Source organism: Carassius carassius, chromosome 3, assembly GCF_963082965.1.
Source record: "Carassius carassius chromosome 3, fCarCar2.1, whole genome shotgun sequence".
NCBI classification, from domain to species: domain Eukaryota; kingdom Metazoa; phylum Chordata; class Actinopteri; order Cypriniformes; family Cyprinidae; genus Carassius; species Carassius carassius.
Genome location: NC_081757.1, coordinates 27,920,211 through 27,942,650, shown reverse-complemented (window position 1 = coordinate 27,942,650; position 22,440 = coordinate 27,920,211). Strand labels below are relative to the sequence as shown.

General features: G+C 41.7%; 1 protein-coding gene across 1 annotated transcript in view; it reads right to left on the bottom strand.

Moving 5' to 3' along the window:
• Nucleotides 1-22,149, bottom strand: part of arap2 (ArfGAP with RhoGAP domain, ankyrin repeat and PH domain 2) — a 99,591-nt gene extending 77,442 nt beyond the window's left edge. Inside the window, exons 1-4 of the mRNA XM_059535474.1 lie at nucleotides 21,933-22,149; nucleotides 12,065-12,800; nucleotides 8,532-8,605; nucleotides 7,242-7,318 (exon numbers count right to left, since the gene is read on the bottom strand). Of these exons, the coding sequence (XP_059391457.1) occupies nucleotides 7,242-7,318; nucleotides 8,532-8,605; nucleotides 12,065-12,723 (810 nt within the window). The 5' untranslated portion in view covers nucleotides 12,724-12,800; nucleotides 21,933-22,149. The remainder of the gene's footprint in view (nucleotides 1-7,241; nucleotides 7,319-8,531; nucleotides 8,606-12,064; nucleotides 12,801-21,932) is intronic.
• Between the last annotated feature and the right edge of the window lie 291 nt (nucleotides 22,150-22,440).

Below are 22,440 nucleotides of genomic sequence, written 5' to 3'. Positions count from 1 at the left end.
AGACCGGCTGCCCCGGCCTCTGCTGCCGGCAGACTACATAAGGGGTGGCCTCCCAACGGTCACTCAGTTTCCCCTTCCCCTGCCGCCGATTATCTCTCACCAACACCCTCTCTCCTGGCAGTAGAGGGGCTTCTCTAGCAGTCCGATCATACAACCGCTTACTTTTCTCTCCTGCCGTCTGTATCCTTTTCGACACCTGCTCGTAGGCGAAATGCAAGCGCTGGTGATGGCGCCCCACCCACTCCGTTACACTTGCTTCCTCTTGGTCGGCTATCACTCCTAGGACCAGGTCAGTAGGCATTCGTATGTGTCTGCCAAACATCAGGTAAGTGGGAGCGTAACCCGTAGTACTATGTATACTGTTGTTATAGGCCTGTAGGAGGTTTGGCAAGGCACTCACCCAATCGTCCTGCCGTTGTTGGTCCAAGGTCCCCAGCAGCCCCAATAGGGTCTGATTGAATCTCTCACAGCCGCCGTTCCCCTGAGGATGATACGAAGTGGTGTGAGTTTTCGTGCAACCGTACAACTGGCATAGTTCTCTAATTACCCTGGACTCAAAGTTGGCTCCTTGATCGGAGTGCAGAAACTCCGGGCATCCGAACGTCTGGAAGACGGCCCGCCATAAAACTGTAGCGGTGGTGGTTGCAGTCTGGTCGAGGGTGGGGATAGCCCAAGCGTACTTTGTGAACAAATCCGTTATTACCAAGATGTTCTGGTAGCGATCTCGTGGTCGGCCCAGTGTCAAGAAGTCCATAGCCATGATATGAAGGGGGGCCTTCGCATGGATGGGTACCATTGGCGCTCGGACCTCCCGTCTGGACTTAAACAATATGCATCTCGGGCAAGCTTGAATTAGGGCGTGCACCGATGCCTCTAGCCCGGGCCAAAAGAAGAATCTCCTAAGCAGGGACACGGTCCTCTCCTGTCCCTGATGCCCCAACTGGTTGTGGTACGCCGAAACTAAAGCCGTTACCTCATCTGCGGGTACCACGATCTGGCGTACTTCTTCGCCCAACTTCGGGTCACTGACCCTTCTGCACAAAACGCCATCTCTCAGCTCCAGCCTGTCCCATTGCCCCAGCAGCCTCCTCCCAGTATCCGTCTGGGCTAACCTCTCCGCTGGCGTCAGCCGTCGGCCCTGTTCCAGCCATTCTCTTACCAGCCGCACATCTTGATCCCTGGCCTGTCTCTCCCTCCACCGACGGGGATCCCATCCCCAGTTCTCAGGCACGGCCTCTTGTCTGCTGCCTGGTGCCTCTACTGCTCCTACCATATAGCCCTCCTCCGGGCTGGCCCCTCCGGGGCTTTCCGCTTCGGGCAGCCTTGAGAGGACGTCCGCGTTCATGTGTTCACGCCCTGGTCGGTACTGTAGTTGATAGTCAAAGTTGGCCAGTTGGGCCACCCACCGCTGCTCCACGGCTCCCAGCTTCGCCGTCTGTAAGTGTACTAATGGGTTATTGTCTGTAATGATCGTCACCTTGGCACCCCAGAGGTAGTCTTTAAATTTCTCACTTAGGGCCCACTTCAACGCCAGCAGCTCCAATTTGAAAGAACTATAGTTCGCATCGTTCCTCTCGGCTGGGTGGAGGCTCCGGCTGGCGTACGCGATGACCCTCTCAACTCCGTCCTGCCGTTGAGCCAACACCGCTCCCAGCCCGAGATTGCTGGCATCTGTATACAAAAGGAATGGTTTTGTGAAATCTGCGTATGCCAAGATAGGGGCCTGTAGCAGCTCCTGCTTCAATGTCTGGAACGCCGACTCACAATTTGCATCCCAGTCTACGTTGGGCGACCCCCGGCCCCGGTTACGACCTGTGCCAACCAGCAACTGATTAAGGGGTTTAGCAATTTTTGAAAAGTCCTTTATGAAACGCCTATAGTATCCCACAAATCCTAAAAAGGATCGCACTTGCCTCACTGTCCTCGGGGCCTTCCAGTCCTTCACGGCCGATACCTTTCCAGGATCTACGGACACTCCAGCCGCACTGACCACGTGGCCCAGAAAGTTGACTTCTCTCCGTAGTAAGTGACACTTATTGGGCTGTAGTTTCAATCCGTACTTCTCCATGGCCCGAAAGACTTCCTCGAGGTGCCTCAGGTGTGAATCAAAATCTGGGGAGTAGACAATCACATCATCCAGGTAAACTAATACTGACTCCATTAACTGACCTCCCAAGCACCGCTGCATCAGCCGCTGGAAGGTGGCCGGAGCGTTACAGAGCCCGAAAGGCATCCGGTCCCATTCAAATAGTCCAAACGGGGTTGTAAAGGCAGTCTTCTCCCGGTCTGCTTCGGCCACCTGCACCTGCCAGTAGCCACTGGCCAAATCTAGGGTAGAGTACCATGCCGACTGCGTGAGGCTGGCAAGCGAATCTTCGATCCGTGGCAAAGGGAAAGCGTCTTTCTTAGTCACGAGGTTCAGCTTACGGTAGTCCACGCAGAATCTCCAAGCCCCCGTCTTCTTTTGCACCAGCACTATGGGGGCCGCCCACGGGCTGCTGCTTTCCCTAACAACTCCTTGCTTCAGCATGCCTTGCAGGAGTGTACGTACCTCGGTATACAAAGTGGGCGGAATTGGGCGATACCTCTCCCGGCTGGGCCCTGCATCCCCGGTAGGTATATGATGTTGTACCACCTGGGTGCATCCGTAGTCTTCATCGTGGGTGGCGAACACATGCTGCCATCTCCGAAGGAGGGCCTGTAACTTCTGTGTCTGTGCCTGCTCTAAATCCTCCCCTTGTAACGACTCACCCGCCAGGTGGCTCGGCACACTCCTCTCCATACCACCCCATGGGGTGTCTACTTGTGTCAGGGCCACCTCGATGACAGTGGGGCACACCTGACGAAAACTAATATCCCTCTCTTCCCTTACTTGGTGGGATGTAACCGTTGTCAGACGGGCTAATCGTTGGTGCCGATGTAGTTGCACCGCGTATGGATGTACATTCCGTATCCTCACGGGGACTCTCCCCCGCCGGACCGTCGATAGTCCTCGTGCCACTTCCACTTGTGGACAATCCACATGGGGCTCCACCAGCACCCACTCTTCTGGGCCCGCTCTTCGGGGCGGTACTCGCGCCCACACAACAGCCTCACTTTTTGCGGGGACAGACAAAGCAAAACGACACATCACTCTTCCTACCTCTTCCTGTTCCCTGCGGACTTGGCTCATTTGCACCCTTCGACAGTCAGCTACCACACACTCCCACTTGGGCCTCTCTGCAGGTGGTATCTTCGATACGGGCCTAGCCCGAAATAGCTCTTCCCAGCAATCAGCGAGGACATTCATGCCCAACAGGGCTCGATGTGCACCCAGACAATGGTCTTGCACGATAATCACACCTTTCTGGGGGACCATCACTCCGTGAACCTCTAGGTCCGTCAATCGGTAGCCAATATATGGGATGTCGAGGCCGTTTGCGCCCTTCAGAGTAAGCCAGGGGGCCTCCGCCCCTGGTGCCCCTTGTTTCCCAAACACTTCTTCGGATAAACTCTCAGCAAACAACGTCACTTGGGAGCCTGTGTCTACCAGGCATTGAATCTCCTTGCCGCACACTCTCACCTTCGCCACGGGGCTACGCCCAATCATCTGGCTCCTAGAGCCATATCCTCTTCCAGGGTCTTCTCGAGGGGTCCCGGCCACACGACCCACAGTGGCCGGCCGACCTAAAAACCCCCTTCTGACGCCCTGCGGGGCCCACACTGGCGGCTATAGTGACCTGGTTTGCCACAGCGGTTGCAGATGGGTCGCCCTTGCTCGTCCCATTCGAAACGGGGCCGGTTAAAGTGGTTCGGGCGCCTGAACGGCTCTCGGCCTCCCTCTGAGTACACTCGGTCTCGGGGCGCCGGCCGTGGTTCCTCCCGCGCCCGTCCTTGGCGCAATTCTCCTACGAGGGCTTTAGACAGTTCAGACATCTGATCGCGGACATCTTTCAAAAGTTCAGCCTTCAGTGCTTGCTTCCAGTCAGGGCCTCCGGGTTGTGCTGGTGCTACTTCACTGACAACCGCACACACTGGGGAACCACTCACCTCAGTCTCATCACCTTCCAGGGCCAGTGCCTCTTTCTTCAGATCTTCGAACGTAAGACCCGGGTCCCTTCGAAACTGGATACGTAGGCTCTGTCTCACCGGACCCTCCTTCAACCCCAGAAGAAACTGGTCCCGCAATAGAGTCTCTCCATCTCCCAACCCGTGGTCCCGACGGGTCTGTAGTCGGGCGAATTGCTCTCGCAACCTCAGGGCGAAAGCTCTAATCGGTTGGCGGGGGCCCTGCTTACAATTGAAGAACTGGGAGCGAAGGACAGCTACGGGGGTGTGGTCACCATACTGTTCAGTGAGGAACTGGAACACGGTTTGGGCGTTGGCTCTAACGGCTTCGGGGGCGGCATGCACCTCTCGCCGCGCTTCTCCATCCAGGGAGTTTAACACAAATTGAAGCCGCTGGGCTGCACTAAGGCCCTGTAGGTCGGCCAAGTACTCTAGTTGAGCCTTCCATTCAGACAATCGTACCTCGGATTCTGTCCCCCCATATTTTTGAATCCAGGGGCTCCCCATAAAAACGGGCATGGCACGGGGTTGGGCTGAAAGCCCCGCGTTGTCGGTCATTGGACGACCTTGGTTACTCAACTCGAGGTGGAAACCCTGCCGACTACGCCAAATCTGTCACACCCAGGGGCTGGCTATGCTTTAACTAAGCCACACCCCTTCTCAACTTCCACCTCGAGGAGGTCCCCAAACCCGACCCAATGGCCAAGCAACACGAGAACAAGTAAGTGATAAAACAATCTTTATTTAAATATTTAAAAATAGCTTAGGGAATAGGGAAAGGGCAATTAAAACTAAACTCTGACTCGGCCCTCCAGATGGGCTATGGCCGGGAAGAGGTCAGGGAGCAAGGGGGCCACGGGGATCCGGGGCGTGGGGCTCGGGCCCCGGCCTGAGTCTTAGGTATCCGTAGCGCCCTCCTTCTTCCTCCTCTTCGCTGAATACAGCTCACGGTAAGTACTGGTTCACTCAGTTCGTTCTCGAGGTGCCCACTCTCTTTCTCTTCCTCCACAGGCAACAGCTCTTCGCTGATTACAGCTCACAGTAAGTACTGATTCACCCAGTTCGTTCCTTGGGTGCTCACGCTCTTTCTCTTTCTCCACAGGCAACGGCTGGGACACACAGGCACAGTTAGTTCAGCTTGGTTTTGCTCTCACCTCTTCGCTGATTACAGCTCACAGTAAGTACTGGTTCACACAGTTCGTTCCTTGGGTGCTCACTCGCTTTCTCTTTCTCCACAGGCAGCGGCTGGGACACACAGGCACAGTTAGTTCAGCTTGGTTTTGCTCTCACCTCTTCGCTGATTACAGCTCACAGTAAGTACTGGTTCACACAGTTCGTTCCTTGGGTACTCACTCGCTTTCTCTTTCTCCACAGGCAGCGGCGTAAGTACAGGTTCCCTCAGTCTCTCCTCGTGTTACCCACTCTCTCTCCTTTTCTCTCCACAGGTATCAACTTGGGCACAATAGCACAGTTAGTTTGCTTTGAATGGCTCTCACCTCTGGGCTGGACACAGCGTACTGTAAGTACAGGGTTCGCTCTATTCCTCCTCGTGTTATTCACTCTCTCTCTCCTTTCCTCTCCACAGGTATCAACTTGGGCACAATAGCACAGTTAGTTTGCTTTGAATGGCTCTCACCTCTGGGCTGGACACAGCGTACTGTAAGTACAGGGTTCGCTCTATTCCTCCTCGTGTTATTCACTCTCTCTCCTTTTCTCTCCACAGGTATCAACTTGGGCACAATAGCACAGTTAGTTTGCTTTGAATGGCTCTCACCTCTGGGCTGGACACAGCGTACTGTAAGTACAGGGTTCGCTCTATTCCTCCTCGTGTTATTCCCTCTCTCTCCTTTTCTCTCCACAGATATCAACTTGGGCACAATAGCACCGTTAGTTTGCTTTGAATGGCTCTCACCTCTGGGCTGAACACAGCGCACTGTAAGTACAGGTTTCCTCTGTTTCTCCTTGTGTTACTCACTCTCTTTCCTTTCCTCTCCACAGGTATCAACTTAGACACAAAACACAGTTACTCTGCTTTGGATGGCTTTCACCTCTGGGCTGGACACAGCGTACCGTGCTATCTCCGGAGATCTGAAGCACGCTCACAACATATACTGTACTGAACTAGGCCAGGACCAGCAATCTCCTTGTCCTCCCACGCCGAAGTGCGTGAAGGCGGGGGTTTATCTGACAGGACACACGGCAATACACAGCAGCCCACAGCAATATACAACACCACGTCAAAATTATAGGTTTTCACAGCACGAAGACTCACCCACCACACTCAGTGTACGGAAAGGACACCCGTCTTCCTTCACTTCGCTTGGTTCGGATCTGGCGATGGAATATGCGGCCTAGCTAGTGATGTCGTCGTTGCGACTACTTCAATAAGTATTCCTTCGGCTCTCCCACCACACTATATTAGGGGTAGGGCCACCCTCCTCCTCCTGGAGAGATCTACACAACGCCAGGTCAATATACAGGGCACTTTCGACTGGCTCTTAGTACTCACATCAATGCCACTTCCAATCCCCTTTTTCACGTCGTCTCAGTTCGCCGTATAATCTGTTCACTTCTCAACCTTTAAGGTTCGCGATGTCTTCACAATCATACAATTCCAGCCTGAGGGAGAGAGAGAGTTAGACAGCTACCAGCAGCGTACCAAGACGGGCACAACCCAGTGCTTCACACACACCAAAGAGAGCTTCCTAGACTGTGAAATAACTTGGCCTTAAGTACTGCCTTGTCCAGCGTATCCTCCAATCACCAACCGCTGTCCCTAACTAGGCACAGGTGCATCGAATTCCCTGATTTTCCTTCTTACGGCGCTACCGGAAGTTCCGGTGTTCTGTTTTTCCGGTCCGGGCGGAAACACTTCCGGGCGGAACCAAACTTCCCGAATTTTGGTTCCGCCCCTAAAGATCGTCACCTTGTGACATCTACTCACAAGCAAACCACTCCAGAATTTGTTTTCAATCGAGCTAAGACCACATTTGTTTTATGGTTAAATAAACCAAACTTGGAGAGAAAACAAACCACTGAAGGCAGGTTCTAAAAACAAATGTTCCAGATGTAAAAATGTCTTTGCTAAAACTGTAACTTGTGCTCTACATGTGAGGTCATTGTAAATCATGTTACCTTATATGTTCATTTTAAAATAACATATTCCAGCACAGGCAGGTTTCGTATGCACTCACCGGTTCCTTTTCTGCTGAGTTGTACAGAAAAAGCTCTCCATATGGGGCAATGGGGGACAATGTCCTTTGAAGTGGTGCTGTAATTAACACAACAGGAATGAAGCATTATGACAAAGCAGGTTGTGGTTTTGTGGTTCGATTCTAGGAGGAGCTGCAAAGGAGAAAGAGTAAGACAAAGAATGAACGAGGCAAGAGAGAGAAAAGATCAAGCATAAAATGAGATCCCACACACTGTCCTTTAGCAAAGCCAGCTTGGAAAATGTACCAAAGAGGGAGCAGCTTGGGTGACTGGTTGTCAAGGTGACAAATGACCACCATATCTCTGCGGAGACAGTAAGAAGCAGCATGAATTCCTGACTGTTCCCTCCGGATGGACACATACATAGATATATAGCTAATATACAGGGCCCCCCACTAGATAAGACCCTACTGTAGGGTGTTTGATCTAGATGCCGCTAAGTTATCTATTATTGAACTGTACTGTATTTTATCACATCTTAACCCAGTAGCAAAAGTGTCATTTCAGATCTGTGTCATCATTTATCATCATCAAGAGTTGACCTTCTGCCTACAGATGAAACGCTCTCGTTCTCTCTCTGCCCTGTTTTATCGGTCTTCTACAAGAACCTGTTTCAGGATAATTGTGTAAATCACTCACTGAGCATTTTGGAAATGTTCGTAGGACAACACAGTCCTTTTTAGCCTCATTCTTTGCTGTTATCTTGCATTTTCATAGCATTCTATGTTGATTAAACATTGATTTTTCTCATCGTATTTTCTGATCATCAAGTTCTTCTCTGTTGCAAACTAATTCCAAGTTCCCAGTACTTCAAATTTTTTGTACTTAAAACATCTACCTTCTCAAGCAGGTAGCACAATAAAGGGCTACTACTACTACTACTTCTCCAGGGATTAAGAACAGAATTAGGTTGTAGATCTAGTAGATATAGATATTATTAAACCACTTTTACACCTAAGCCTGGTTTCTGACTTCAGTTTAACTCCCAATTCCCGTCTACACACACACACATCTCGCTGAAACTATTTCCAAAATATTCCTCTAGGATGCTAAAAGCACCTTTCCTGCCACAATTACAAACACTGCGACATGTTCAGAACGGGGACACAATGGAGCATTTCAAAGCCAAAGTCTGTTTCAAAGACACACACACACACACACACACACACACACAAGCAAGCTGCTGTAGGTTTGGCAAACTAGGCTTCTCCACATGCATGCACAAGGAGATATAAACCGCTGAAGCTGAAATAAAGTGAAGCGCAGTGTACCTTTCTGACTGACTGTGGGGCAGATGAGTCCCTCTGACTTTGTGAGGTGGTCATTGTTGTTTGCTGCCACATTCCTGCACACATATTTGTAAGGAGAAAAGTGTGAATGTTTTGTGCATTTCTGAATGGATGGAAAACAAACAACATTTTGCTGTCCCATTCAGTGACATCCAGGTTTTAAACTAGGCTGGGGCCCTCCGAAACTGAGCCCCAGCACACAGACTCCAGGGCTCGACATCAACGGTGAATAATAACTGCCACTTTCTGGCACTGGTGGATCTTTTTTTGTTGTTTATTTTATTTACTTACTGTAATTGACGGAAACCATACTTGCAATTTGTCCTATTTATGTGTCTATACTTGAATTTAACCTATCCGAGTACAGTTACACACAGAGCACTGTTCATGCAGTCCACCCACCTACATTGCTTGCCAGTACTGGGAATCGAACCATCAACCTTTGTGTTACAATTCCATTTTGTTGTGAATGACTATGCATGCAAAGCATGCCATCAAGCTGACTTTCAGAACACTCTGCAGGTGGTTGAGGCAGACCGGAAGCTGGGGCATAACCTAGAGTTAGAGCACCACACCCTCAATACACATACTATGCTTGATGATATAAACTGCATAGTCATTTATGACAAAATGGTGCTGGCAGGGGGCAAATAAGTAAAGAAATGTAAAAAAGTAAATAAAAAATGAGCAAGCTACCAAATCCCCAATTTCTCCCGGGCACCAAGAAAGGCTGCCAACTGCTCCAGGTCCTGTACTAAACATAACATCACTTTCACTGTTGTACATTATGAAATTACATAATTTTTGATGTTTTACTGTCAAAAAATGTAAAATGTCAAATACTTCTAAATACTTCTGTATTATAAGTTTGGTAATGTTGCTAGAACACAATAATGCAAAAAGTGTTTAAAAATAAAAACACTTAAACTCTTTTTTTTCTCTATTTAAAAATAAAGAATGAATTGCAAATGCTAAGCTGCATTGTTATACTATTAAATATTTTCTATAAAAATAATTAATGTCCTAGCAGTGACAAATGGCTTGTTTTATATTTAATTTTATATTAAATTACATTAATGTAGTAAGTTGAAATTTGGGCTACAATAAATATTTTAACTGCTACTATGTAAAAAGGAACCCTGCTGTAAAAAGCACCTTATTTGTTTAAAGTGTTTGCAAACCAAATGTTATTACACTTTTGTTCATATAGCAGTAGGCCTTTTTTTAAATGAAAAAAAGTGCACAATACACTACTTTTGAATGCATTATTTTTAGTTTTGTGCATAACAATGCGATTAACTGCGATTAAAATATGTATAAAATCTATATTTATATATATATAAAATCACTCACATATGCAACCAAATCTTCACTCTGGGCGACTAAATGATGTCTAATATTAGTCAGTGACTAATAAATTCTCAGATTTTACTCGCCAGTGTGAGTTAAGATGTTAAGTATAAGTTTAGCACAGAGTTTCACTCTCCATCAAGTAATCTGTGCTGTTTTTCAGTTCAATGCACTTGTGTTTGACGTATCATAAACATAGTGTAAAGGCACACGACTCATCGTCGCTTTGTCTCACACATATGCAGCGAGAGAGAGATAGAGAGAGAATTGACGCGCTACAAATAAACGGTATTCTTTGTTGTATTTTTGTGTCAAAATAACGGCGTTCCTTTGGAATTCTTCAGCTTTTAAGAACTGCCGTGTGTTCTGATAGTGGGTGAAGCTAATGCGCGAACGGCAATCTCATTGGCTGGCGCTCATCTATTATCGTCCCTGTTTTTATTTCTGCAAATCAGTTCAAGCGAACGCACACAACCTGATTAATTTTCATAAATCCAGCAGCACATTAATCCTGAGTAATCCTTGGTGCGTTTTATAGTTCTTATTAGTAGAATTCGTATCATTATCATCTTATCAGTATTCTTGTTAGGTTCTTTTCCAATTATTATTATTATATATATTATTATTTTTTTCTTTTCTTTTCTTTTTACAGAAACACTGACTGAAAAAAAAAACCCAAAAAACCACCATCGGTCTAGTTAGAATTTTTTGTTAAAATGACTAGTAAGCATTCAAACATGGTTATTAAGTTTATTTTCTAATTACTAAAGTTATATTATTAAATAATACTTGATTATTATAATGCTTGACTGACTCTGACACTTATGTGAAGAGTGTACTTTCAGATATTTCAATAACTGTGCCATATATATATCAGTCTGTCGAGTAAACTAAAAAGTTAAGTTAAATTGCCAAGGTGTCTGTAGAGGGTTGATTATACACACACTCACACACTCACACGCACACACACACACACATACACATACACACACAAAGCACACAATAAGTACAAGAGTATAACACAAACACTCAAAGAAAAGTTAAATTATGCTAAAAAAAAAAAAAAGTCTAAATAATTTCACTCTTCTTAATTGTTTGTGTCCTTACAGTATTATGTTTCAGTTTTAGACTTTTCAGTTTCACATCAGGAGCGTGATGAGATTTTATGCTATGATAAAACTGTTTCAACAGAAGTTAAACAAGAAGATTGTGGTAAATTTTACAGTCAATATTATATGTTTTGCTCAATTTCCCCAAGGAAATAGTTCCAAACTAAATCTTACTGAATGATCCAGCTGTTTGAACAAATCAGGTACAGTCAAAATGTAAGTGCATTGTCTGGCATTTTGTGACATTCTTTCAAATGAAAGACTTATTTTTCATGATTGAAGATTTCTTTAAAATAGTGTGAAAATAATAATAATAATAATAATAATTCATTACATTTATATAGCGCTTTTCTAGGCACTCAAAGCGCTTTACATAGTCTGGGGGTATCTCCTCATCCACCACCAGTGTGCAGCATCCACCTGGATGATGCGACGGCAGCCATAGTGCGCCAGAACGCCCACCACACACCAGCTTACTGGTGGAGAGGAGACAGAGTGATGAAGCCAATCAGCAGATATGGGGAAATATTGTCTTGTCTTATTCTTGTCAACCCTGTATCGTCTCGTTTCCTCTCATGAGGTAAGTGTCTCGTCACACCCCTATTTATGATATGCTGGCATCCACCATGTCTGTGTTGCTGTGTCAGAAACCAAAAATATTTGACACCAAAAAAAAAGAAAAAAAAAAAGGATTTTAAGCCAAAACAAATTAGTTTTAGAGAGATGAAATCATCGACCAAAACAGTTATTTTCAGTGCTGCTCAGTTGGCCCGATTTACCTGTGTCAGCACCTATTTTGTGGAAAAGGTACAATAGGTAAACATGGTAGCACTTTGAAAAAAAAATCTGCCTCATAGCCAAAGAACTTTACTATAACTGTGTCAAATTATGATCTCAGAAAAATTCTGTGTTTGGCTAAATTAAAACGTTTATTTATGTAAAATAAAAATAAATTAATTAAAAACAAAAAATATATATAATAATTTCAATGCATCACTAATGAAAACAAATAAAAACATATTGATAAATGTTTCATTCATTTACATATTTACTCACCAGTCATAAGGAGGTATGTAGGGATGTTCAGGGATCTCTGGTACAGGCCTGTGTCGTAGTTTAAAGGAGCGGGTGACCCTCGGCTCGGAGGGTTCCTTATTGAAGGTGCACTCCTCATATATTTCATTTTCAACCATTTCTCCCAGAAACTCTACAGAAGCTCCTTCTGAGGAAAAGTCATCATTCTCATCTGGAATGGGTTCTTCTGAAAAGTTCTCCAGTGATTCACTGCTGCCATGCTCAGAGGTGGAGCTAGAGCTGGAGGAAAGTGTATGAGGAAGTGTAGCAGAACCAGTGGCCATACACTCTGAATCAGCAATAGTCCTTGAAGTTTGCCTTGTCACCTGGATGTCACTGCCCTGAGAATGCTGACAACATGTTTCTCTCTGCTTAGCCTTGGGAAACACCTTTCTAGGTCTTGGCATCGGCTTTCTCCTCACTGGCACTTCACCTCCATCCACTTTCATCATCAGGGTCTCCAGGCTGCTAAGGATCCTCCGCCGGTGTCCTGTGGGAATATTGTCCATTTTAAGAAGCTTCTCATCAGTTAGGCTCCTGAGGTCCTTTAAGCAATGGTAGCCAGCCCGGGCGAAGCTGGAGGCATATTGGAGCAGGTGTAGACTGGTCAGCCACTGAGTAATTTCCTGGTCGGGCTCCATAGAAGAGACACATGGGGTCTTCAGTGGTCATGAAGTCTACCATATGCCATTGGATGATGAGGTTACACTGAGGCAAGCTGAAAAGATGTAGAAACACACCCTTACTGTAAGGTGAATAATTTTATTTGCATTAAAACAAACAAACAAACAAACATGTTGGTGTTTAGGAGTTGAGCAACCAAATGCCAAACTTATCCGATTTAAGTATAAATCGTCTTGACAAACTAATAAAACATTATTATTAGAGCGGAAATGCTCCCACAATAACAAACTGGTGTGTAATACTCTTGGACATATCGTCCTCTTGGAATTATAAGGTTCTATCTGCATTCCGAGTAGTTTTGAGATATTGAGCTTCAAATTTTTGTATTCCTTTCAACTGTGTAGATAGAACCTTATTGTTTTTTTTTTAATAAAAAGTCACATAATGTACACAACATTAAAAAAAACTATCACATAAATGAAATATGTTGACACAGAATAAGAATATGTGAATACTCAATTTTGACAAAAATGTCAGATAGAACCTTATAATTCCAATGGGACGATATTTTTAAGATATTTATGCTGCAAACTTTAAATATTCCAGCGTTTAGTTGATCCTGTTAAGCACTCATCATCACAGTTGTAAACATGACAGCTTTCTTCTTCCATGAGTGGGTTTGGCATCACGACAAACAATTGTTTTGCTTTTTTTAGGAATCCTGTAAGCACTTTATTTTTCATTGATATTAAGCAGATGTAATTAGATGTAATCAGCTCAAAATGGTACGACATTGTATGTTACAATTGTAAACTTAAATTGTGAACCTTAAAAGCAGGGACTAAAAATATATGTAGTCTTTTTATAAAATACATTTTATATGTATTAGGCCTATACATAAAGGATCCTGCAAGCACTTTATATTTCCCTCCTTTACTTGTACTGCACAAAAAGTGGTTCAATAACATTGAATATTACAGGGACTGATTATTGCAAATGCAGATCCCACTGTGTTCTGGTTAAATAATTTTTATTTATTTATTGGTAAGGTTTGCATATGGTGGTGTGTTCTTAATGACAGCTTTCCTAAAAAATATATCCTTTTCCTAAAAGAAATATTCCTATATATTACCTTGCTTACAGTATCGCAATCTATCTCAACATATCATATCATAACCCCTGTATTGTGATACGTATCATATCGCCAGATTCTTGGCATTACACAGCCCTAATTTACACTAACTTGCATGCGTCAACTGGCCACTTTTAGTCATGTATAAAAATATAACTTGTTGGCACACACAAACAGACTATTTTGCTAAGCAACAGTGGATAGCAGAAGAAGAATCCAGGCTCAGCTATTATCTCTGTACTCTTCTATTTGGTGCAACATTTTGAACAAAAAGGCAATTGCAACAAAAATCTGTACTGTTTATAGTTACAAGCTATTTTCTGCTAACTATTTTATTTGTTCCAATAAAATCAGGATGGAAATTAAATGTAGATAGTGGTTATAAATATAAAATCCTAAATATAAAACATTTGGTTTATTGCTTCAAATGCTGAATCTGAGTATTCTATGTAGATTCAGACCTTGTGTTACTCATAAAAGGGTGTATTTTAAAATGTATGACTCTTTGAAAACTCTATACAAAGTCGATGCAAGAACACTTTGTTGGAAGCACAATTGATTCTTGTTGTTATTTTTAAAGGCTCTCTAAAAACCAATAAATCTTCTCCATCAAAGAACAACAAGAAGGCTTTACATCATCCCTGTTTCAGCTTCTCTCATTTCATAGTATAATGGATAGATCTCTGTTATTTTACTACTGTAGCTTCTAGATCTCTGAATGGCTAAGCACTAGTGTATTTTGTTATGCCATTCTTATAGAAAATGTATGAAAAGAGTAAGCATGCCATCCTCAAATCTCAACACAACCAGCTATTGTTACGGACCATCACATTGCAAAAGTCACCCTCAAATAGTTCTGCACACGATACAGCAGACAAAAATAGATTGGATTGTGTCTGTATAGTCAGATAACTAGCCATCCACTTTTTGCCCTACTCATAAAGTAGATCCATTTTCTGCCATGTTATAAATAGTTTGTATAATCAATCACAGTATAAATGTATGAAGGTTGACAGGTGAAAAGGCATGATAAATGACTAGCTGTCTACAGTGTTCTGTTCATATAGAATATATCGAATGAACTCACTCTCATAATTTGCTTCTCATTCCTGTAAATTTCAGGTAGTCCCCCTGGTTAGGGAAATGACTGCAATTGTCTTTCATAACCCAATTATGCACAAGACAACCATTTTCATTACTCCAAACAAGACAATGGTATTTCACTGCTGTCTAAAATGTACACATTTTGGCTATGTGAGCTATCTTCTGTTTTTTAGCGGTTTTAGTTGGAAATGAATTGTATATACTAAACACTTAATAAAAATAAAGCACATTTCTGGATGATATAGATTTTTGACATTATTTCCATGACAATTTCGTAAAATCCCCTTTGAAACCCTAATCTGCATTCCTCATTAAAAATCAATTAACATTTTCATTTCAATGTGTTCTTCCACGGCAGAGATGTTTAAATAGAGTAACAGTAAACTTAATCAGTGATGTGAATATTATTTCCACAGTATTTAAAGAGCTCTTTCAGTACTCATTGGTGTTCTATGCTTCTCCTTTTCTCAGAAATACTTCTGCATTTAGCTAAAACTACAACACCGGTCACAAATATAAATAATAGGGATGTTGACGATAAACCACGCGCCGGTTGAAAATCAATTGAAATTTGTGACAATTCAAATCAGTTGAGATGCTAAACAAATCTCGATTCACTTAAGGGTAGGAGTTTATATGAATGTATGTCTGTGGGGAACTTACTGTCTTTAGAAAAGTGTAGATGGTATTATTAATTTTCATCTTGCCTCTGTATGAAAATAAATAAAACGCTTTGAATGAGAAGGTGGTCTGTACTATATATATATATAGTACAGACCAAAAGTTTGGACACACCTTCTCATTCAAAGCGTTTTCTTTATTTTCATGACTATGAAAATTGTAGATTCACACTGAAGGCATCAAAACTATGAATTAACACATGTGGAATTATATATGGAATTATATACATAACAAAAAAGTGTGAAACAACTGAAAATATGTCATATTCTAGGTTCTTAAAAAGTAGCCACCTTTTGCTTTGATTACTGCTTTGCACACTCTTGGCATTCTCTTGATGAGCTTCAAGAGGTAGTCACCTGAAATGGTCTTCCAACAGTCTTGAAGGATTTCCCCGAGAGATGCTTAGCACTTGTTGGCCCTTTTGCCTTCTGTCTGCGGTCCAGCTCACCCCTAAACCATCTCGATTGGGTTCAGGTCTGGTGACTGTGGAGGACCCCATCACTCTCCTTCTTGGTCAAATAGCCCTTGATGCCTTCAGTGTGACTCTACAATTTTCATAGTCATGAAAATAAAGAAAACTCTTTGAATGAGAAGGTGTGTCCAAACTTTTGGTCTGTACTGTATATATAGTAAACGTATTATATATATATGCAATATTGTTGTAATTGATTATATTCCTTCTATTGTCGTTTGTTGCATTGCAGTGTAGACATGGTGTAGACTTTGCTGCCGTACCACATAGCTATATTGCCCTAAAAAAAACTTTTCATTTTCTGTCAGTCTTAGTACACAATGTAACTTCAGAATAGTCAAGTTTTAAATAGGAAAAATTTGGTCATTTCTGAGCGAGTATCAAAGAGTTCAATATCATGAAACCTTATTAAAAGAAAAAATAACTATGTTGTGATATATATCATTATTGTGATATAAAATTACTCACATATCATATCGCACACCGCCAGCAATAGATGTTAACGACAAGACAGCATAGCTTGAGTGTTCACATTGTTACATGGTCCTTTGCCTTTAAGCTTAGATTTTTCAGAATAAGAAATAGCATAAGTTAAAGGGGTCATATGATGCCATTTAAAATTTTCATTTGTCTTTGAAGTGTTACAAACTCTTAGTGCATAAAGAAGATCTGTAAAGTTGCAGACTAAAGTCTCAAATCCAATAATAGGTTGTTGTTGTTTTTTTTACCTTAAACCATATAAACACATTGCTTTACACCAAATACGTCTGGACGATTAATCGAAAAGTAATCGAAACCGAAATTCAGAACCTCTAACCGACATAATTTTCCCATGTCGGTTATTTCGTTTTTTTAATCCTGTTAATACTTCCCCCTTAAAAGCATACTACCACATGTGTAGCCACATGACCCGTCCAGTCAGTGGCATAAAAGCAAAACATGGAGATGAACGCCTGTTCAACACATAGTGATGGTGCGCAAGCAGAGAGCCTTACGTCTTCACTCAACTTTGTCAGTTGTATTTGTTTTATGGTCTGGACATTCAAGCGATTAGACGATCGGATGTGTATTATTATATCGAGCTACCATGCTCGTGCTAGGGCTGTCAAAAAAATTTGAATTTCGAATATTCGTCGAATTAAAAAAATGTAGGTGTCCGTTAAGGAGGCAGCTTTAAGGCCGGCCCGGGTATACTTCACATTCCGCGTTCTGTCCCGTCTCACACAGCCTCATCTGCACAGCTTTCAGAAGGCGGATGAGCTCGACGAGCAGTACCACTTCTGTCTCATCATTCACCTCGTGCATGGCTGTTGACAGCCGCGCACCCCGTCGCGTGCAGGCAATTTTTGAGACCGCGTTGACGGATGATGATGAAAATTACATAATGCGGATGGTGCACGGATGCGGATGGTTAAATTATACTTTGGCCTTTATCAGTGGTGCACGAGATGCAATGACAATATAAAAGTGTCATTGCATTAGAATGTTTTTGTTAACATATACAGTTGAAGCAACTAGATGCAGCGCTGCTGCGATGTTCAATCAAAATATTGCGGAAAAAGAGAATGTGGAGAAGATGTTGTTTACATCAAAATTGAAACCAAGCCATTCACACAGAACGTGTATTTCTCGCATTTTCTAGAGAAGGACATCTATTACAGTTGCACTCGCGTCTCACACAATAGAGCCGCATGTTTAGAAAGCCATGTAAAATTAAGGTGGGTTCCGTTTTTTTCAAAAACATATCTTGAGACTTTATGATAGGTTTTCCCCATCCTACTGCATCTCATGTTTAAATGAAAAATGTACTCTGTGTTATTGGCTTTCACCCATTTGTATTAAACTATGCATGTACACATGATGCTGTTTTGTTTATAGTTCTTTAAGCTACTTAAAGGAGCATTGCGTAGGTTCTGAAATTTCTAACCGTTACTGACACCAGTGGCTGTTAGAGGAACTGCAGCCAGTCTCATGCTCGTTCTCAGTGCGCACGCTCTTTTTTTTTTTTTACTTACGAGGAGTGTCCGTGGTTGTCTGAATTGTGCTGGAGGCTGGTCGCTTCTTTCCATCCGCAGAGTCCATTTGAAAACACTATTGCCGCTGCTTACTATAATGGCTGGCGTGCCGTACGGTTGTAAGCCCAAGTAGACGAGAACGCGCATGACGTCACATTTTGTGAATTTTCGCGCCAATTCGGGCCCGACTCCTCCACACACAATTGAACCTCCACATATCTCCTTTAATTATAATTGGTTTAGAAACATTATTTTAAATATTACACACTTTTTGCACAGTTATATTTTCTTATGCTTTGAATAAACGTACATTAGTAATATTTTGCCCAGTGCGCACTTTTGTGGCCTCAGAGCATAAGCTTTTCTTCACCCTAACTAAAATTTTACAACCCACAGCTTCACAATAATATAGAGACAGTATGACTAATTCGCACACACAATCACTCGTACTGGTACTGTGCTAGCTTATCTTTATCCGATCTTTATTTATCTCTTACATCGAGCAATAATCTGTAAAAATGTTACAAACATAGATAAAATAACTGCTTATAGTGAGCTATGATGTCAGATCGCTCTTTCAATAGGAAAAAATATCTCACCTTTAATAATCAATCATATTTACAGTACAAACCTTGGCAGTGAATTATTAGGGCAAAAAAAACGAAACAGAAACAAAATAATCGTTCATTAATCGTAATCGAGGTAAAATGTTCAATTAATCGAGGTTTTGATTTTAGGCCATAATCGTCCAGCCCTACCAAATACACAACATAATGTTATTTTTTAGCACTGTCATGTTATCCATATTATATATGGATATTTTAAGTGCTGTCAGAATTGTTGCAGGAAGTGATGCAATGGCAAGTCAATTTTAATCAATCAAAAAATCTTTGTAAAATATTTACAATTAATTGAATGCACAAAACTTTAACAATTTAATACATTATTACGTCACAATAAAACTTCCCTATGAAATGTGTTTTATTTTACAGAAAATCTGTGTAATTATTATTATTATTATTTTCTGGTTTCTTTGTTTTATAATTCCATACAAATGTTTTATAAAATATGGCAGTAATCTAACGAATAAATAAAACTTTAACATTTTAATTAATCTTTTAAAATGCAATAAATTGCAAACAAAGTGCTGCACAACAGAAGTTTACAGTGATGAACGCTGATAAAATTGTGTGAAATCATTGTTTTATACTAAACTTTATTATTATTGTTGTTGTCTTTATTACTTAAATTGAGAAGCACATTCTACTGTATAACAGTTATATATTTCTGTCATAATTTCTTCAAGTTATAACAAACTTTTATTTTGTGAGGTTGTAATAAAGACTTTTGAGTTATCCTTAAAAAAAACAATGATAAAATGAGGCACATTTCACGATTTATTCTTAAAACTTTTGTAAAAAAAAAAAAAATCTTATTTAGATATAAAAACCTCAACAAGAAAAAAAAAATCCAAAAAGTAATAAGATGGAAATTACATTCAATTTATTGCAATATGGTTGTTCATTAGATCAGGTTACTAAATATAGGCTACTTCAAGGAAAACAGCTAATCTGTACCTAAACAATTAAAGTAACTCTACCAGACTAACTTCGAGGTATTGTTCAACGAGCATAAAACGCTGCTTTTGTTCAGATCAGTTTAAACCTTGTTTAACAAATCAGATTTTTCAGATCTGAAAATCTGTGTCTGGGTAACTGGCTGAAACATCACAGCTCTGGCACAAACCAATGCTTTCACAACCTCTAAACCCGAACTGACATGCATCAGACTTTTACCAGTTCAGACTAGTTCTGTTGTTTTGGCTGTAAATTCATCTGTCACTTGGCAGAAGCAGGCAAATTATTCAGATTATCCAGGCTTTATGGCATGCTTTCATCTCCGAAAACCAGTGAAAAAAAAAAACTATCCAAGGTAAAAGAACATTTGAATAAGACTACATTAAATACAGCAAGGATAAACATGGTCACAAAAAAATAGCGTCTTCATATCATCACAGCAAATCAACAAAAACCATAAATCACACTTGTTCTTATGCATTCACAGAATTATTCATTTCTGTTATTTTGCATATTGTTTGCCATACGCAGTTCATGATAATATCATAATTTCAAAGGCTTTTTTTTACAGTCTGCTTGATAAACAGTTTTAGTACTGTGTTTGTTTACAAATTGCAAACAACACCAACTCAGACAAAAAAAAAATTGTAACAGTATGTAACAGAAAAAAATCTTTGCACATTTGAACTGTATGCAACCAGTACAGACAGGTTAATCAATTGCTCATCATTACAAGTAGAAAATGTTACTCTAAATGCAATGGAACACCCAAAATGCTTGTCTGTCAGATAGACTTTTCCTAAACATTGTTGCAAACTGCATTAATTTGGATGTGGTTATATTCTACACAAATGCCCCTCTCCACTTGCAAACATTCTGAAATGTTTTTTCTTGTCTTCATAACAAGCACAAGCATGTAGGCCCGTGCCTGACGTCCACTGTAAACCACAATGATTAAAGTGTAAAGAATGTACACAAAGAATGTGCTTAAAGGAACAGCTTACCCAAAATTTGTCGTCATTTACTCACCCTCGGGTCATTCTGTGAAACCCAAAAAGGGATGTTAGGCCGGACGACAGTCCATGAAAGTGAATAGTGACTGAGACTGTCATTCCGCCTAACATCTCCTTTTCTGTTCCTCAGAAGAAAGTCATTATGGAGGGTGAGTAAATAATGACAGGAGTTTCACTTGAAGAGATTTTGTTTGGCTACTTTACTGTCCCCATTTAACTCTTGAGTCATATACCAAGCATTTCTCTCCCATAAAAATCCCCCACTACAGGGCAAAGTCCAGCTATTAGGAATGTTTCGCAGCATAAACACATCAGGGATCACAATATAATCAAATCTTTAGCATGGCACATAATAAACAGCTAAAGCTGTCTATTATTTGCTTGTGTAAAAAAAATTAAAAACAGAATTTTAAAGTAGCTCAGACTTGGTTCAACAACAAAGTAAATATTTTTCCTCCAACATGTATTAGGCTTTCTGTTATGATAACAAATATTATCAGTATTGCAGAAACATTTATTTTGCGTGAAAACTTTTTGGAGGATAAGTGAGAACTCACTTAATTAATAAGTGTGCCTCTTTTGGCATTTTTTGTTTTGACGGCCCGAGTGAATGAGAGTTTGGTAAAGATGGCAAGATATTCAAAGACTCGACTTTTCCAGATCAATTAAACACGAGCGAAAACGTTTTTACTACACAGCTGACGCCTCTTTTCCTTTGTAGTGATGCAGAAAACGAGCTACAAGCATGTTTTCCTCGAAACAAGCTTTCCTCCGCTCTGTACAAAATACATTGATCTCAATGCGCTGGCGTCCGAAGGGACCGTCTGCAAAGTGCGAAACATGTGACTAACAAAATAATAACCTCATAGTAACACGATGTAATTTCACCAAATTCAGTTCACACATCACTGCTCTCATGCTTGTTATACTACAACACTTAGCCTATTTTTTTATATATATATAATTGCTTTGGCACATTTTTCATGACTTATTATATTTTTTATGAAAGAGCGTTATATTAACAAGTTGAGGGAGTGTTTACACAAGGAGTGTCTGAGCAAAGCGCACTACAAAACAAAAACGTGTATCCCAGTTAGTCTGTTTGGCTAACTAAACTGATTTATGACAATATACGTACAATAACATAACGCCATGAACGAAAGTGAAGAGCTCAAAGCGAAATCTTGTTGTTAAAGAAAATGAAGCGGGTCTTTTCTCGAAACGTAGCCTACCTCAAACCGTAATCACCCTTCTTGCTGTCAAAATGTCGCTGTAACTTTCTGACGAGAAGTTGTCACTGTCTGCTTAGTTGAAAACGTTTCATGCCGTGGCTTGTTTCCATCCAGCGCTCGTTCCGGATTCGAGTCTAGGCGCGCGACTCTCCACGCCTACCGCGCCTCTGTTACACTTCTGTGAACATGTGGGACAAATTCCAAGGCATGAGGTAGAGTCGATTACAATTTAAATAGCATGGCAATATAACAATGTTGGCAATTAGCTCAATTTGAATAAATAAATAAATAAATAAATGTCTCTTTCTCGGTCTTTGAATCTCTCTCCACTCTTCTGCATGTTGCAGCTTGATGCGCCTCCAGCGACGGATTCTGCAGGAATTCATACATTTACATTTCTGTTTCCTGGATGACATATTTCTTTAGCATGGAAACTATTTGCATGTTTGTATATGACTGGAAGCATAAAAACAGTTAAACAGTTCGTTCAATACAGAGAGAATGTCAA